Here is a 15,747-nt window from a genome sequence, read left to right as displayed (position 1 = left end):
AGGCTTAGTGAGTTAGAGGAACGGTACCGCACCACAGAGATATCTTTAGCCGCTATAGTTAGCCAGCCCCCAGTAGCCGGTGCGGTCCGACCGAAGGTAGCTTCTGTTAGCCGTCCCCCGGTAGTTCCCCCGGTAGTTCCCCCGGTAGATCCCGAGCAGCCGGGAAGACAGGGAGGCTGTGTGACTGAAGACTAAAACACCTAAGCCCTCAGTTCGCCACCAACCCATTCATGTTTCTAATAAATTGTCCCCACTCAGCGATACACCCGCTGAGGAACCAACTCTGGTTATTGGCAGCTCCATAGTCAGAAACGTGAAGTTAGCGAAGCCAGCGACCATAGTTAAATGTATCCCTGGGGCCAGAGCGGGCGACATTGAATCCTATTTAAAACTGCTGGCTAAAGATAAACGTAAATATATTAAGATTGTTATCCACGTCGGCGGTAATGACACCCGTTTACGCCAATCGGAGGTCACTAAAATTGATGTGGAGTCGGTGTGTAACTATGCCAAAACTATGTCGGACTCCGTAGTTTTCTCTGGACCCCTGCCCAATGTGACCTGATGATGACATGTATAGCCGCATGTCGTCATTCCACCGCTGGCTGTCGAGGTGGTGTCCAGAAAACGATGTGGGCTTCATTGATAACTGGAAGCCTTTTTGGGGAAAACCTGGTCTGATTAGGAGAGACGGCATCCATCCCACTTTGGATGGAGCGGCTCTCTTATCTAGCAACATGGTGAAGTTTATTTCTAATACCTGATAGTCCAGAGTTGAGACCAGGAAGCAGAGCTGCTGTCTTTTGTTATCTTTGTCGTTTTAATGTAATTCTAATCTGTGCAAATAAATAAATAAAACATGTAGACTGGCTACAGACTGGGGCTTGTCCCCATACGACCCTGGTCACACTTTGAGACCTCTGGCAGAGGCATTTTATCTGTGTCAGACTCGGCTGAAGACTAAGGGGGACAGAGGGAATTCGGCAGTCTGAGTTTGTGATTTTCTTTTTTTAAAAATCTAAGCTTAAAGGTTCAGTATGTAACATTAAGGAGGATGCATTGGCAGAAATTAAATATAATACTCATGTTTTCATTAGTGTAGCATTACAAGACAGTAAGAAACGCTGTGTTTTCGTGTCGTAGAATGACCTGTTTATATCAACAGAGGTCGTCTTCTACAGAGTCCGCAATGTAGAACCACCATGTTTCTACTAGTAGTCAACGGATATGGGTTTTTCAATGGATGATGTTGATGTTCAGAGAGCAGGGCTGACGATTGCTGATATATATTGCTGATATCAATACAAAGAAAATGTATGATTATTTTCTGTTCTACAAAAATTCAGGTATATGTTTCCAGCAGGATGCTGTAAATGAGAGAGGGCTAGAAACATCACTGACACGGCTACCTGGAGATATGTCTAAAGAAATGTTTTGTCTGTCGGCCTAAAAGAGAAATTTGAAGGCATCTGACAGTTGGCAAAGCAGAAGCAGTGCACGTGAAGTTACAAAATGGGAAGGCACAATAAATGTGTCACGTGATTCCAGTCCTTCCAGTCAACTGAATGTTAATGCAGTCCTTCATAGTCAAATACTGGTTAAATAACTCAACCATTTTTAAATGTACAAAAACAAAATAATTTTTTTATACCTATTATATCATAGACTTATATACAGAAAATACTTGATACTTTGATATTTTATGGGGTGAGCATGATATATCTATATTTAGTGTAACAGAATGATGACTGGTTGGATTGTAACCTGAATGCAACATTAAGTGGACACGTCGGCCGATGTCGATTACTTTGATTTTTTGTGTTTATTGAATAGGACAGCTGATGATAGGCAGGAAAAGGGGAGAGGGGAGGAAGTGCAGCAAAGGGCCACAGGTTGCACTCAAACCAGTGGCTGCTGCAGCAAGCCTAGGTACATGTGCTGTCAGCTCTACCAGGTGAGCTACCAGGGTATCCCCAAAGCAAGATTTCAATACTAACTATATATACAGAAAAACGTATTATAGTAAATCTAGAAGTTGCTATATTTATAAATATGGATAGTGATTTAACTCGTAAAAAATACGTAATCCGTGCCGGATAGTCGTTTGAGGTGCGTACTCACTCAACCCTATGTGGTACATTTTTTTAATTGTTTGCTATATTGTGCCTTTTTTTTTTTGCTTTATCTGTCTTGACCTTATTTCTGCCGATACGTTCAGAAGTCGAAGAGTTTTAAATGTGTGCTTTGCTTTCTTATTGCACTCTGTGTTCTCTACTTCACATCTTCATCTTTGCAGTGAGTACCAAAACAATTCTGTATTTAAAAATTAAAGGATACCATCTGCACTCTGTTTATTGCTGTAGGTATATCTAGCTAAACATAATTCACTTTAATACAACAGCCCTGCAATAAATTCTCTCTTCGTGAATATTAGAATTATCGTTTGTGTCTGTTTTAGAGAGGTGCAGCGTTGTAGTAATTTAAACTGCACTGCTTTACACTTAGTGGTGTTTTTATTATTTTGTCCACCCTATCTTTATCAGTGAAATAAGGCTAAATAACTTCAATATTATAACCTTCATGAATGAATTTTTTAAAATAACTATTACATGTTTCTGTTGTCAGACCTTTACTAGGCCTGCTACCTATGGACAAATGCTCTTTGGAAAGTGCAAAGATGCTCTCCCTTGACAACAGCGTGGATACGAGCCTTGATCTTGGGTAAGACTTTGGCCCTGCTTAGACAATTTATGGTAGTTTATAGTGCCAATCAGAATCTTTTTTGCTGAACCTGATACATGTGTTTTAACTTTAAATAACTTCTGTTATTTCAGGTCAAGACGTGACGTGCAAACATGCACATCTTGGAAAGCTCCGATTATCTGGGATGGGATGTTTGACCCTGATCTTTAAAACCAGACGCACAAGAGGGAAGGATCCTCTGTGGCTCTAACAGTGTTTGCTGTGGGAAGGTTTGTTTTGTAACGTGTATATGTATTACAGCTGAATATGTGGTCTGCCATATTTTGGGTATTTATGTTTAGCTGTGATAACTGCTATGTAAGATGTAAAAATAAAACATTGTTCACGTATTACGTATTTACGGACAACCCAGAGAAGATGCCGGACATAAAGCTCGCCCCTCAGAGAAGCATAAAGGTTATCAAAGTGGAGAGGCACGCCAGGTGGCAGGACATCTCTATGATGCGAATGAAGGCGATATCAGGTGTCATAGAGTCAGACATTCGCCACCGCTGCACTCATGTCTTCTGCTTTGACGTGGACCAGGTGTTTACTGCGAGATTTGGCTCGGAGGCTCTGGGAGATTCTGTGGCTGTGCTGCATGCACACTACTATCGCCTTCCAAGGGAGCAGTATACCTACGACCGCAACCCAAAGTCCAAGGCGTACATGGAAAATGGGGATTTCTACTACCACGCTGCTGTGTTTGGAGGCTCGTGGAGGAGTGTAAAAGCGCTGACTGAGGCCTGCTATCAGAGCATCATGGAGGATAAAGAGAATGGTGTGGAGGCATTGTGGCACGACGAGAGTCATCTCAACAAGTACATGTGGCTTCATAAACCAAGCAGGGTGCTCTCTCCGGAGTACTGCTGGGACACCAGTATCGGCTACACGAGTGACATACGAGTCTCTCGATTACTGTGGGCACCAAAACATTATGATTCACTCCGTACAAATTAGCGAGATTTGGAAATGGTGCAAAATCACCAACTACTAAACTGAACTCTCAGGTTTTCAGAGCAGTGATTTGCTCATGCACAAGTGTGGATTTTCCTAATGTAGTGACATTCACCGCCTTCGCTTTAGATAATTGTTAAAATTAGTAAATCTATGCAAATGCTGCCTTTGCTCTATTGTCAATTTATGTATACAAAACATACTGTCAGGGGTACAAAGATGTGTAAACACAAAATACTTTATTAAGTAAATGTAAGTGTGCTCAAAAGTATCACAGCAGCTTTTTTAAATCATTTTATTTCTCCCTCTTTTTGCAAAATACAGGTTAGTTTTTCAAAGTCACATAACACCAATCAGCCATAACAGGTGATGATGGTAAAGTGAATAACACTAATTATCTGGTTATCATGGCTCCTTTCAGTGGGTGGGAAATGTTAGGCAGCATTTTGTAATCAAAGTTGATGTGTTAGAAGCAGGAAAAAGGAAAAATGGGCAGCGTGAGGATTTTAGCAAATTTGACAAGGGCCAAATTGTGATGGCTAGATGACTGGGTCAGAGCATCCCCAAAACTGCAGCTCTTGTGGGGTGTTCCTGGTCTGCAGAGGTCAGTAACTATCAAAAGTGGTCCAAGGAAGGAAAAGAGGTAAACAGGAGACAGGGTCATGGGGGGCCATGGCTCATTGATGCACGTGGGGAGCGAAAGCTGGCCTGTGTGTTCTGATCCAACAGATGAGCTACTGTAGATCAAACTGCTTGAAAAGTTAATGCTGGTTCTGATAGAAAGGGGTCAGAACACACAGTGCATCAAGTTTGTCTGTATGGGGCAGCAGAACATTATGACCACCAGGGTGCCCAGGAGGTCATAATGTTATGGCTGATCGGTGGATATATATGTGTGTGTGAATTTATCAGATTCCCCTCTTTCTATGGAGTAAGATAGCTATCAAAAGGATGTGCTCATGATTCTAACCATTCGTATTCGTAATGTTAAACATTTGTATGTCAATACAATTGTTGTACATAAAATTCTGCTGTCATATACGCGAGTCTGGGGGGTTATCATGGTGCTATAAGCTGCATGTGATAAAACTGGTCTGCATTACACACTCTGTAATTAACATTTGCACACAAAAGGGGGTGAGGGAAGCGGGGGAGGAGGAGGAAAAAGGAGAGGAGGAGGAGAAGGAGGAAGAGAAAAGGAGAAGGACGAGGAGAGGAAGAAGAGGAGACGGACAAGGGGAGGAGGAGGAGGAGGCAGAGAAGGAAGACGAGGAAGAGAAGGAGGAGGAGGAGGAAAGAGGAAGAGAAGGAGGAGGAGGAGAAGGAGGGGAGGAGGAGGACGAAGAGGAGAGAAGAGGAAGAGAAGGAGGAGAAGGAGAAAGATGATATAAATATGTATGATATAAAAAATAATTGTGTATATATATATATATAAAACAAATCAATCTATGTTGTATCACAAATATATGTCTGACATTTATATTAAACCAAACGGCTTGAAAATCGGTTGGAACTTCAGTGAGTTGTGGTGATTGTAATCGTTGATCGACCTCTTCCTCTGTTGACTAATGCAGTAAGGAGATGATGGCGGCCGCGTTGACGAATCGTTCCAATGGACAGCAGCGTCAGAGGCGGCATCTACGTAACGTTATATATCTACATAGATGTGTATATATCTATGATGATATATCTATGATATATCTATGGGTCACAGGCAGGTCACAGGGCAAAATAATCGAACCCCGATTCCTCCAAACGCGCATGCGCCAAAGCCAAACGTGGCTGACAGCAGTGGACCGGGTGGAGCTGCCAGCTCAGGTGAAGCATCACAGGTAAAGTCAATAACGTGTATATCCAATATTTATTTCATCAAATTGTACTATGTAAAATAATATACAGTTCATGGACGCTAAGTTAGTGCTAGTATGGCAGCTCCTATCATTGTTGTAGTTTCAGTGTGTTTTTTGCTATTTTTAACTCTTTTCTTACTTTCTTACTACTTTGTTCACGTCGCCTGAATACTTTTTTGGGGTTTTTGAGCACTTTTTATTTTTTGTTTGCACGGCGGGGAGTCGCATTGTTTACACCCGCGACCAGATGATCGCCCTGAGGCACCCGAGCATCCTGACCGGAGAGAGAGCCTCCATACCGGAGGAGCTGAGGAGGAGCAGAACAGTCAGCGACCATGTACTCCTATACAATGTGATTTTTGTGCAGTAAGGTGTGAAACATCATCTTTACTAGTTTGTCACTTGAGGTCACATTTGCGTGAAGGATTACACATTGAATGCCCATTTAGAGGATGTGATAGAAGGTTCTCTGTTTTGTCGAGTTTTGCATCCCATCTTTCTAAGAAGCACCGCAATGACAGTGTTGAACATGTAGAAAACCCCTCTAATGTAGGAAGACCTGTTGCCAGTGAGTCAGTGTGAACCATCTAACGTTAATTATTCTGATGATGAGAAGTGCCTGTTTCAGTTGATCTTGGAGTACTTGGGAAAGGTTCTGGAAGCCTACAATGAAGAGAGTGGCAACAAAGCTATCTGCACCATCATGTGCCTGCTTGCTCACTTCAAGGAGGGGGGTGGTATCTTCCTTACGACTGATGTGAGTATAACTTGCAGTGCATATACATAAATTAACCATTCCCTCCCATCTCTGTCCTGCTATTTGTAATTGTTAATTACCAGAAATCAGTCACCAGCCCCATCCTTTGCTATGGACACTTTGCACAAGTTATTCTAGTACTCCATAGACTCTGATTAGCCTGAGACACCCGTCTCATTCAAAGCGTTTACAAAGGGGGAGGGCTTTAGATACCTTTTCAAAAGAAAACTTTTCCCATTGCCAGTTCGATGAACAGCCAAAATGTCATTCCTTCTAAAAAAGCTCTCCATGCAGAATACTGTTCTGGTTTCAGAGCAGTTATTCCAGTAAACCGTGTGTTTTTTACAAAAACTGCCTCAATCGCACTATCGATATTCTCCGATCTCCGATATTTGCCATGTGCAGCTGTTTCTACATTTGGCACCATAAATTGAAGCTGATTTCGGCCCTTGGTGTTGAGTAGAACATGACAGCTTTTGTTTTCTTTGTCCTTGTTCACTCAACTTACCCATGATTAACTTATGGTTGTTATTCTCCAGCCCTGTGCCACGGCTGCCGATATCGAGAGAGCTGTCACCCTGCCAAGCACACCTTGATTAGTTGTACCAGGTATAATCTTCTCTTATTTTGTAGAAGTTAATTCTTAAATGAATTCATGTGATTGAGGGAGGACTGTTGCTCCTAAAAAATGTCTCTCTTTGAGTTGTTGATGGAGGGTGCGGTGGTCAAAGGAGATAATAATGTTCAAGTGGAGGTCTGCAAGTCTTTCTCCACTTGAACATTAATGAATTCATGTTAGGTGGTTCTAGTGTTAGGTGGCTCTAATGTGTTGTGCAGCTTTTAGTTATCATATTGTTAATGGATTTCAGGAGAGATACTGCGCGGTGCAGACACGTGGATTATGTCCATGGAAGGAGCATGTGTGATTGGGCCCCACAGCAACCTCCTGCAACTTGCAATATCCGGCAGAAGCCGCTAGCACACTTGAGTTCATCCAGAGGTGTGTTTAAACATGGCACTGTCATGAAAACGATCATAGCAATGACTTGATATATGAAGGGATCTTAATCAATGTTTATGACTTTTCTGTAATTGACATTTTTGTTAGAGTTAGGGATGTCAGTAAGTTGGCCCGGCCCACTTAATACAAAAACATATTGAGTGATCAGATTTTACACATTACTTTGCAGGTATAAGAAAAAACTCAAATTATGCTATCCAATTTAGTGAGAAAGCGATGAGCGAGGAGAGGCATGAGAGAGGAGAGGGGATGGGGAGAGAGTAATGACGATTGCACACACAGACACCCACTCAATCTCTCACAGGCACACACTCAGGGGTTAAAGTATTCCGGCACCGTGCCGGATCTGCGGCATGACACGGTTGTGAAGAAATTTTCATCAGGATAGAAATTCGGGAAGGTTTATCATTTTTGAGTTCCCCAAAATCAATGGCAGCTCTCGCTTAAAAAAAAAAAAACGTGTTTAGCCAATCAGAAGCAGAGTAGGGCGGGACTTGTGTTCGCTAGCAATAACAACGTGCAGCTACCCAACAAGATGAAAGTTTTGTCTGAAAGTGTTTTTTTTTTTTTTTCCTGTTTTCAGAGCCTTTTGCGGCATAAATCCCCAGACGGGCAGCAAGGCAGAGAAAAAACGAGGGCTGAACGCACCAGTTTGCACACTTTTGAGAAAACTGCTGGATTTTGAATTGGTGGGTAGGGGACATTAGTGGGCAGAGGGACATTAGTGGGCAGAGGACATTACAGGACATTAGTGGGCAGGGGACATGTCTCTATCAGCAAACTTGATCACAATATTGGATTGATGTGCTTGAAAAGGCTGAATATTCCTCTTTTGTTGGATTATTCATGTTTAGATTTCTGAAATATGTTTTACAACTCACGTTCAACCAGTTTGGTACAGTAATAGCAGCAGGGCTGCTGAGAAAGGAATCTATGATGGCAGCTTTGCCAATTTTTTCCCATCTGAGCAGTCCTTTTTGTCTATGCTTTTGCTGGTAGTTCTCAGAAGTATGTCTTTGTATTGCAATGTTATACATTTTCTTTTAACACAAAACCAGGCTTGTTTCAGCCATGTGTTACTAAAATAGTCTTAGTACATACAGGGACAGTGAATTTTACATGTTAGAGATTGTTGTTGAAAATAAATAATGAGGAATGACTGTTTGTGCATTGTGCACTGTGTTATCTCTTCAATTTCAAAAGAGAAAATAAAAATATCAAAAAACAACAAAAATACCACTTGTCTCGTTTTTCTTCGCAGAAGTCTGAAAGAGGACATTTATCCAAGTTACAACATTTAAGTGTAATATTTACAATATTCTTGTATTGTATTGTAATTAATTACAGTTGGGATGTTGTATTAAGTACAGTAACTTGTTGTAGTGAGTTTACAGTAACAGTCCTGTATACTGTACTGTTTACAGTAAATTTACGGCAATTATTAGCCAGGAATTTCCTGTAAAATTACAAGAAATTTCTAACAGTGAGGGTGCTGAGAATTGTGCAGCCAATCAGTTGAAAATAATACATATTTGGACAGTTGGCACATCTTCTCCCACAGTTGAAGTGAAGTGAAAGTGCATGTCATGAGATACTTCTGCATTATAAGTCTGACAAACACATTGTACAGTCACTCAAGGGCTGTCTGCTACCTCAAGCCCATTTAGCTATCAACATCTGAACCTTTTACCCTTCTCGCTGTGAATAAATACTGGACCAGCACTAATGCACAGGAAACCCTGCTTCCCCGCCCCCCAGTCCGAGAATAAACAAATACAACAAACAGATAACCATATGAGGATGCATCTTTTCACCTACAACCTGCATGTCGCTGAAACTTTTCGATCTTGGGTCAATATATTGTTTTATTGCAGGTAAGTAAGTTTGTATGGGCCTTATGATTGTACTTCTTGTTCAATTTTTTATTTGTTTTTTGGTTGTTGTTGTTTTAACCTGTCAAAATTTAATAAAGATTCTTTAAAAAACGAAAAACGTAACGCGTGTAGCCTAACTGAAATCACCTGTTACGCATGCGTTGGAGGTCAAATTGATTACTGTTGGTGCGCAAAGAAAAATAGATCCTTAAATGGCTGGAAAACAACAACATTATCGCTTTGTAACATAAATGTAAAATGATAGTGTTTATACATGAGCTGTGTTATTATTCTAAACACAATAGTCTATGTCATGTATATGGACAGGATAGGGGCTAAAATAGGGGTTTAGTGTATGCCTTTACACAACTTTAAAATACATTTAGAGATGTTTTCCTATCGGCAAATGATCGAAATGTAGTGAACGACTCTACGTTTATGAGACGTGCTGCTGTGGCCGCGTTTGCCGTGCAACCAGGACACTTGTTCAGGTAGCTACAAGGGAAGCAGAGGGGGCGGTAGGCTACTTGCCGGATAGAGAGAGCCACTCCTGTCTGATTAATGCTGATATACTTGAGGACAGAGTATAGACAGACAGGGCAGCAACGGCACTTTGCTACATGAAGAGACGGCCCGCAGAGACCTCACTCCAAATCCAGGTGAAATTATTGGACTGTAAATATTTGGGACGAGTTATGGGTGCAATGCGGCTGACATCGGCTCACAGGTAAGTCAGCAGTTGCTTTAGTGCCTTAACCTTGTGTAGGTTGTGTATCGTGTGTTGAGCAGACATTGTGGTTTACTTAAGGTTCGGGATGGGCGCGTTCAGTTTAGTTTTTGAGTTTAAGGGCTCTGAAGAAATAGTTAATTTAAGTAAAACGGAAAGGAAAAGTGAATATTGATAAACATTTAGGTTTTTATAATTCAAGTTTACAAACGAATCAGGATACATAATGTGTGACTTGGAGATTAAAATATAGGCAAAACATGTAGATGGATATTATTGTCTATCATATTAGAAACTATTGTTCTCACAAGATTCAGTGCAAAGAGGAAAATGGACTCATGTTTTAAATGGGAACCAAGCTCAGTCCTCAGAATACAGACAATGTTCATGTTAGAACAAGTTTAGCACATGGCTCAATTCTCACTGAATCATTGTAACATTTTTGAAAACATTTTTGCAGTTTTGCAACATAATTGCATAATTACTTCCCTGCCACTGTTATCCATCTAAAAGTGTGTGGCGGGTAAAGGATTGTATGTAAAAGAAAGAGGCAAAGAAATGCTTTTTTTTTTTTGTCTATTTTTCTTTTTTTTTTTTTGTAGGATTAATATCTTAATAACTTTTACAGTAATGTTATATGTTGTCCAGTATATCAGCTCACTTTGTTTAGACTTTATGGTTGATAGAGAACTGAGCTAATGCAGTGAAGTACTGATCATCATTTTATCTTAACTGTATTTACAGTAAAACAATAAATAAAACAAAGTCATTCTTACTCTGCATTACTTTAAATACTGACTGACTGATGTTTTTCTTGTTTCTCATTGTAATTTGGGAGGAAATACCCATAAAATACTATTTTGTTGTTGTCTTGTCTATGTAAGAAACTGGATGTCTGAGACTTTTCTTCAACTGGACTCAACCAAAATAACCAAATACTGTCATCTACTGGGTCCCTGCCTGAGTTTATTAAGCTGGTTGCTGAAAATCTGGGTGTCTTGTTGGTTTTTATCAACTAATGGAACATTGCCAGATTTTAAACTTCACCTCCGCATTCACTCAAAGAACACGTTGTTCTAATTGTTCCTACAGTTGGATGTTTGAGCAACATTCATCTGCTGAAAGTGGAAAGTTTCTCTGTGCTTGTTGAAAATCAAGTTTTAAGGAGTCGGGGCCTATGTTTGCAAGTCAACTGGTCCAATATGCAACTTATACAAATGTGATATAGAAACTTGAAGCCACCAGTGAACATACACAGACTTTACAGTGAAATAGGAGACATCTGGTGTCCAGAAGGAAAATGTTTGCATATTCATAGATTGAAAGAACGTATCGAACACATGATTGTTCCAAGAGGCCTATTTGTATGTTTGAATACATGACTACATGATGTCTTAAATATACATGTTAAGATACTATTTTTGCAAATGTTTATCTGATCAAGCTTTACTGTTACAGCCTTTTTACATGTCTCACTAGAAAACATGTAGACTGGCTACAGACAGTGCAGCACTCAGCGGACAGGCTTTCAACCACAGTAAACAGGTTTTAGCACTGGCTTCTAGTATATTTTTAGAATTTATTTTAAGTTTTTTTTTTTTGTGACTTACAAGGCACTAAATTGTCTGACTCTGTACATCTCAGATCTTTTATAAGACCCTGGTCACACTTTGAGACCTCTGGCAGAGGCATTTTATCTCTGTCGGATTTGGCTGAAGACTAAGGGGGACAGAGGGAATTCGGCAGTCTGAGTGTGATTTTTTTATTTTTATTTTTTAAATCTAAACTTAAAGGTTCAGTATGTGACATTAAGGAGGATGCATTGGCAGAAATTAAATATAACACTCATAATACTCATGTTTTCATTAGTGTAGAATTACAAGACAATAAGAATCGCTGTGTTTTCGTGTCGTAGAATGAGCTGTTTATATCGACAGAGGTCGTCTTCTACAGAGTCCGCCATGTAAAACCACCATGTTTCTACTAGTAGTCGACGGATCTGGGTTTTTCAATGGATGATGTTGATGTTCAGAGAGCAGGGCTGACGATTGCTGATATATATTGCTGATATCAATGCAAAGAAAAGTCATGTATGATTATTTTCTGTTCTACAAAAATTCAGGTATATGTTTACAGCAGGATGCTGTAAATGAGAGAGGGCTAGAAACATCACTGACACGGCTACCTGGAGATATGTCTAAAGAAATGTTTTGTCGGCCTAAAAGAGAAATTTGAAGGCATCTGACAGTTGGCAAAGCAGAAGGCACAATAAATGTGTCACGGGATTCCAGTCCTTCCAGTCAACTGAATGTTAATGCAGCCCTTCATAGTCAAATACTGGTTAAATTACTCGACCATTTTTAAATGTACGAAAACAAAATTATTGTTTTATACCTATTATATCATAGACTTATATACAAAAAATACTTGATACTTTGATATTTTATGGGGGTGAGCATGATATATCTATATTTAGTGTAACAGAATGATGAATGGTTGGATTGTAACCTGAATGCAACATTAAGTGGACACGTCCGCCGATGTCGATTACTTTGATTTTTTGCGTTTATTGAATAGGACAGCTGATGATAGGCAGGAAAAGGGGGGAGGGGAGGAAGTGCAGCAAAGGGCCACAGGTTGCACTCAAACCAGTGGCTGCTGCAGCAAGCCTAGGTACATGTGCTGTCAGCTCTACCAGGTGAGCTACCAGGGTATCCCCAAAGCAAGATTTCAATACTAACTATATATACAGAAAAACGTATTATAGTAAATCCAAAAGTTGCTATATTTATAAATATGGATAGTGATTTAACTCGTAAAAAATACGTAATCTGTGCCGGATAGTCGTTTGAGCTGCGTACTCACTCAACCCTATATGGTACATATTTTTTAATTGTTTGCTATATTGTGCCTTTTTTTTGCTTTATCTGTCTTGACCTTATTTCTGCAGATACGTTCAGAAGTCGAAGAGTTTTAAATGTGTGCTTTGCTTTCCTATTGCACTCTGTGTTCTCTACTTCACATCTTCATCTTTGCAGTGAGTACCAAAACAATTCTGTATTTAAAAATTAAAGGATACCATCTGCACTCAGTTTATTGCTGTAGGTATACCTAGCTAAACATAATGCAGTTTAATACAACAGCCCTGCAATAAATTCTCTCTTCGTGAATATTAGAATTATCGTTTGTGTCTGTTTTAGAGAGGTGCAGCGTTGTAGTAATTTAAACTGCACTGCTTTACACTTAGCTGTGTTTTTATTATTTTGTCTACCCCATGTTTATCAGTGAAAGAAGGCTAAATAACTTCAACATTATAACCTTCATGAATTAAAATTTTAAAATAACTATTACATGTTTCTGTTGTCAGACTTTTAATAGGCCTGCTACCTATGGACAAATGCTCTTTGGAAAGTGCAAAGATGCTCTCCCTGGACAACAGCGTGGATACGAGCCTTGATCTTGGGTAAGACTTTGGCCCTGCTTAAACAATTTATAGTGCATGGATTGAAGTGCATGACGAGTCCACTTTCGCTAGTTAAGTGGTGCATAATCCGAGCACAAAGTAAGACACAAGTCACAAAGGGGTTGTTAGTTTTCTAATTAATAATTGTGTTTTGGGCGTAACACAAAATAAAACCAATCAGAATCTTTTTTGCTGAACCTGTGTTTTTAACTTTAAATAACTTCTGTTATTTCAGGTCAAGACATGACGTGCAAACATGCACATCTTGGAAAGCTCCCATTATCTGGGATGGGATGTTTGACCCTGGTCTTTATGACCAGACGCACAAGAGGGAAGGATCCTCTGTGGCCTTAACAGTGTTTGCTGTGGGAAGGTTTGTTTTGTAACGTGTATATGTATTACAGCTGAATATGTGGTCTGCCATATTTTGGGTATTTATGTTTAGCTGTGATAACTGCTATGTAAGATGTAAAAATAAAACATTGTTCAGACATGACATGTTCTTGTCTCCACTTCCACCAAAGGTACCTGGATGCTTACCTCAGCACCTTCCTGAACTCATCAGAGCATCACTTCATGGTGGATTTGCCCGTCACGTATTACGTATTTACGGACAACCCAGAGAAGATGCCGGACATAAAGCTCGCCCCTCAGAGAAGCATAAAGGTTATCAAAGTGGAGAGGCACGCCAGGTGGCAGGACATCTCTATGATGCGAATGAAGGCGATATCAGGTGTCATAGAGTCAGACATTCGCCACCGCTGCACTCATGTCTTCTGCTTTGACGTGGACCAGGTGTTTACTGGGAGATTTGGCTCGGAGGCTCTGGGAGATTCTGTGGCTGTGCTGCATGCATACTACTACCGCCTTCCAAGGATGTGGTATACCTACGACCGCAACCTAAAGTCCAAGGCGTACATGGAAAATGGGGATTTCTACTACCACGCTGCTGTGTTTGGAGGCTCGTGGAGGAGTGTAAAAGCGCTGACTGAGGCCTGCTATCAGAGCATCATGGAGGATAAAGAGAATGGTGTGGAGGCATTGTGGCACGATGAGAGTCATCTCAACAAGTACATGTGGCTTCATAAACCAAGCAGGGTGCTCTCTCCGGAGTACTGCTGGGACACCAGTATCGGCTACAGGACCGACATACGAGTCTCTCGATTACTGTGGGCACCAAAACATTATGATTCACTCCGTACAAGTTAGCGAGGTTTGGAACTGCTGCAAAATCACCAACTACTAAACTGAACTCTCTCAGGTTTTCAGAGCAGTGATTTGCTCATGCACAAGTGTGGATTTTCCTAATGTAGTGACATTCAGCGCCTTCGCTTGTAGATAATTGTTAAAATTAGTAAATCTATGCAAATGCTGCCTTTGCTCTATTGTCAATTTATGTGTACAAAATACTTTATTAAGTAAATGTAAGTGTGCTGAAAAGTATCACAGCAGCTTCTTTTTCATCATTTTATTTCTCCCTCTTTTTGTAAAATACAGGTTAGTTTTTCAAAGTCACATAACACCAATCAGCCATAACAGGTGATGATGGTAAAGTGAATAAGACTAATTATCTGGTTATCATGGCTCCTTTCAGTGGGTGGGAAATATTAGGCAGCATTTTGTCCTTGTTGATGTGTTAGAGGCAGGAAAAAGGAAAAATGGGCAGCGTGAGGATTTTAGCAACTTTGACAAGGGACAAATTGTGATGGCTAGATGACTGGGTCAGAGCATCCCCAAAACTGCAGCTCTTGTGGGGTGTTCCTGGTCTGCAGTGGTCGGTAACTATCAAAAGTGGTCCAAGGAAGGAAAAGAGGTAAACAGGAGACAGGGTCATGGGGGGCCATGGCTCATTGATGCACGTGGGGAGCGAAGGCTGGCCTGTGTGTTCTGATCCAACAGACGAGCTACTGTAGCTCAAACTGCTTGAAAAGTTAATGGTGGTTCTGATAGAAAGGGGTCAGAACACACAGTGCATCACAGTTTGTCTGTATGGGGCTGCAGAACATTATGACCACCAGGGTGCCCCGGAGTTCATAATGTTATGGCTGATGGGTGGATATATATGTGTGTGAATTTATCAGATTCGCCTCTTTCTCAGTTCCTTCTTTCCTGATGGACAGTTATCATACAGTCGAGACACTGCCATACTATTTTTTTCAAAGGTGTTAAGAGCTCAGAATGATGAACGATGAATTGAAGATATGGTGAAACCACTTGTGAGATAAAGGACTGACTAATTTGTTTCCATTTCCTGTGTTCATTTTAAGCAGAGTAAAAGCTAGCAATTTGAATTGACTTTGAATTCATTTAATGAGTGATGTTTAATGTTTCCGTCTCTAACGGAAACATTAAACTT

The 15,747-nt window shown here is 40.5% G+C and overlaps 2 protein-coding genes across 8 annotated transcripts; both read left to right on the top strand.

Moving 5' to 3' along the window:
• Positions 1-1,704: 1,704 nt before the first annotated feature.
• Positions 1,705-15,633, top strand: LOC127371655 (alpha-1,3-galactosyltransferase 2-like). 4 transcript variants are annotated; one of them, XM_051414595.1, is made up of 5 exons: positions 9,014-9,201; positions 12,879-12,965; positions 13,296-13,391; positions 13,627-13,764; positions 13,916-15,633. In XM_051414595.1, exons 1-5 carry the CDS (start codon positions 9,053-9,055, stop codon positions 14,598-14,600), a joined length of 1,155 nt encoding a protein of 384 aa, XP_051270555.1. In that variant the 5' UTR covers positions 9,014-9,052; the 3' UTR covers positions 14,601-15,633. The 4 variants fall into 4 exon arrangements, with proteins under 4 accessions (XP_051270558.1, XP_051270557.1, XP_051270555.1 ...); XM_051414596.1 differs by lacking the exon at positions 9,014-9,201 and adding an exon at positions 9,250-9,928; XM_051414598.1 differs by lacking the exons at positions 9,014-9,201; positions 12,879-12,965; positions 13,296-13,391 and adding exons at positions 1,705-2,295; positions 2,626-2,721.
• Positions 3,005-8,561, top strand: LOC127371656 (N-acetyllactosaminide alpha-1,3-galactosyltransferase-like). 4 transcript variants are annotated; one of them, XM_051414600.1, is made up of 6 exons: positions 3,005-5,094; positions 5,274-5,920; positions 6,178-6,306; positions 6,846-6,915; positions 7,176-7,306; positions 7,911-8,561. In XM_051414600.1, exon 1 carries the CDS (start codon positions 3,010-3,012, stop codon positions 3,700-3,702), a length of 693 nt encoding a protein of 230 aa, XP_051270560.1. In that variant the 5' UTR covers positions 3,005-3,009; the 3' UTR covers positions 3,703-5,094; positions 5,274-5,920; positions 6,178-6,306; positions 6,846-6,915; positions 7,176-7,306; positions 7,911-8,561. The 4 variants fall into 4 exon arrangements, with proteins under 4 accessions (XP_051270560.1, XP_051270561.1, XP_051270562.1 ...); XM_051414601.1 differs by having other exon boundaries at positions 3,005-5,531; XM_051414602.1 differs by lacking the exon at positions 7,176-7,306 and having other exon boundaries at positions 3,005-5,920.
• Positions 15,634-15,747: the final 114 nt, after the last annotated feature.

Source organism: Dicentrarchus labrax, unplaced genomic scaffold (genome assembly GCF_905237075.1).
Source record: "Dicentrarchus labrax unplaced genomic scaffold, dlabrax2021, whole genome shotgun sequence".
Taxonomy (NCBI): domain Eukaryota; kingdom Metazoa; phylum Chordata; class Actinopteri; family Moronidae; genus Dicentrarchus; species Dicentrarchus labrax.
Note: the sequence above shows the minus strand (reverse complement) of the source record. Positions and strands in the feature narration are given on the sequence as shown.